This window comes from Aphanomyces invadans, assembly GCF_000520115.1.
Source record: "Aphanomyces invadans strain NJM9701 unplaced genomic scaffold supercont1.13, whole genome shotgun sequence".
Taxonomy (NCBI): Eukaryota; Oomycota; class Saprolegniomycetes; order Saprolegniales; family Verrucalvaceae; genus Aphanomyces; species Aphanomyces invadans.
In genome coordinates, this window is record NW_008580158.1 from 763677 (window position 1) to 765032 (window position 1356).

Genomic DNA, 1356 nt, shown 5'->3' on the forward strand with positions numbered 1-1356 from the left:
ATCATATGACTGCCATCATCGTTTGTCCAATAAAATCGAACTAGCTTTTCCACTTAAAACGGAACGGACGAGAACGTCGTTACTCCCCCACACGTGTGGCGTTCTTGAAAAAACATATCCGCGAGCTGTAGAATACGGGTCTCGTGGATCATAACCATCGATCCCGATGGGCAGCTGCTCCTAGGATTGTTCCTAAGAAATATCCGGGAGACTAACGCATGACGTTTAACTCGAGACCGATCAACACGTGCGTCGAGTCTATGCCGTGGTCTATGCCGAACCTTGAAGTGGCATGGCGTGTGCTTCACTGCTCGAAGGTGTATATCACACTGGATTTACTGGCAACTGCCTCTACACCCTGACTTGCAGGAGTATTACTTCTTTATCACCCCGATTGGGGTGGTCACCCCTGCGCGGGTGCTTATCGGTCAGTCTGATTCGGTAGCCTAATGTTAAGGCGTGGTTGACGAGCTCCTTGGGGAATTGTTTATGCATGGCCTTTTGGGTTGGCTTGATGATTTGCAGGGATATACCGGGACAACGGTAGACCTGTTGGTGCACCTACGCAGGGTGTTGAGCTTATGCCAGTCGTACAGTCTCAAGTTGCACCCCGGCAAGTGTTTGTTCTACACGACGAAAACGATCTGGTGTGGGAAAGAAAATTCCACCGAGGGCATGGCGCATGCTCCCGACCGGGTTCAAGGGTTGTGTGGGTTGGCGCTCTACAGACGGGAGCAGAACTTCAGCAGTTTCTGTGTGAGACCAATTGGATGCAGGCGAACATCCCCCTGTATACTGAACTGGTGGCCCCGCTGACAAAGGCGATGGTCGCCTGGCCTATTGTGAGCGTGTCAAGTTAGTCCTGCAACGTTTGGTCCCGTTGACTCATCCGGATCTTAGCAAAATGATTTGCCTGAATTCCGATGCCAGTGAGGGGGGGGGCAATCGCTACGCAAGTCCCGGAGGAGGACCTTGCTCAACTGGCAGCTCAACAGCACCAGAAACCTTAGTGTTTATGAGTAGTGTGTTCCGAGATCCAACGAGCGCTGACCAATTGTTGAGAAAAAGGCGTTCGCGGTAGTGAAGTCCTACTAGCGACTGGAATATGTTCTTGTACTTTACAACCCGGGGGATTCCGCTTGTTCACTGACCACTGCAACCTCGTCTACATGTTCAACACTGTTGGTTACAACTTCAACATGGACAAGTACAGTGAACCAGGAAAAAACTCGCAAGCGTTGCACCATCATTAAATTTGCAGTGGGATTAGTAGATTTCATACACAAGACCAGAAGCAAAATTCCTTCTTAGTCCATGATTGGCTAAATATGCTTCAGCGACTTTCGCGATCTCTGA

The 1356-nt window shown here is 50.0% G+C and overlaps 1 protein-coding gene across 1 annotated transcript; it reads left to right on the forward strand.

Moving 5' to 3' along the window:
* Positions 1–292: 292 nt before the first annotated feature.
* H310_07188 (hypothetical protein) lies at positions 293–450 on the forward strand (the record flags this gene model as incomplete). Its single annotated transcript, XM_008872530.1, has 2 exons — positions 293–319; positions 370–450. The coding sequence occupies 2 exons, from the start codon at positions 293–295 to the stop codon at positions 448–450; spliced, it is 108 nt and encodes a 35-aa protein (XP_008870752.1).
* Between the last annotated feature and the right edge of the window lie 906 nt (positions 451–1356).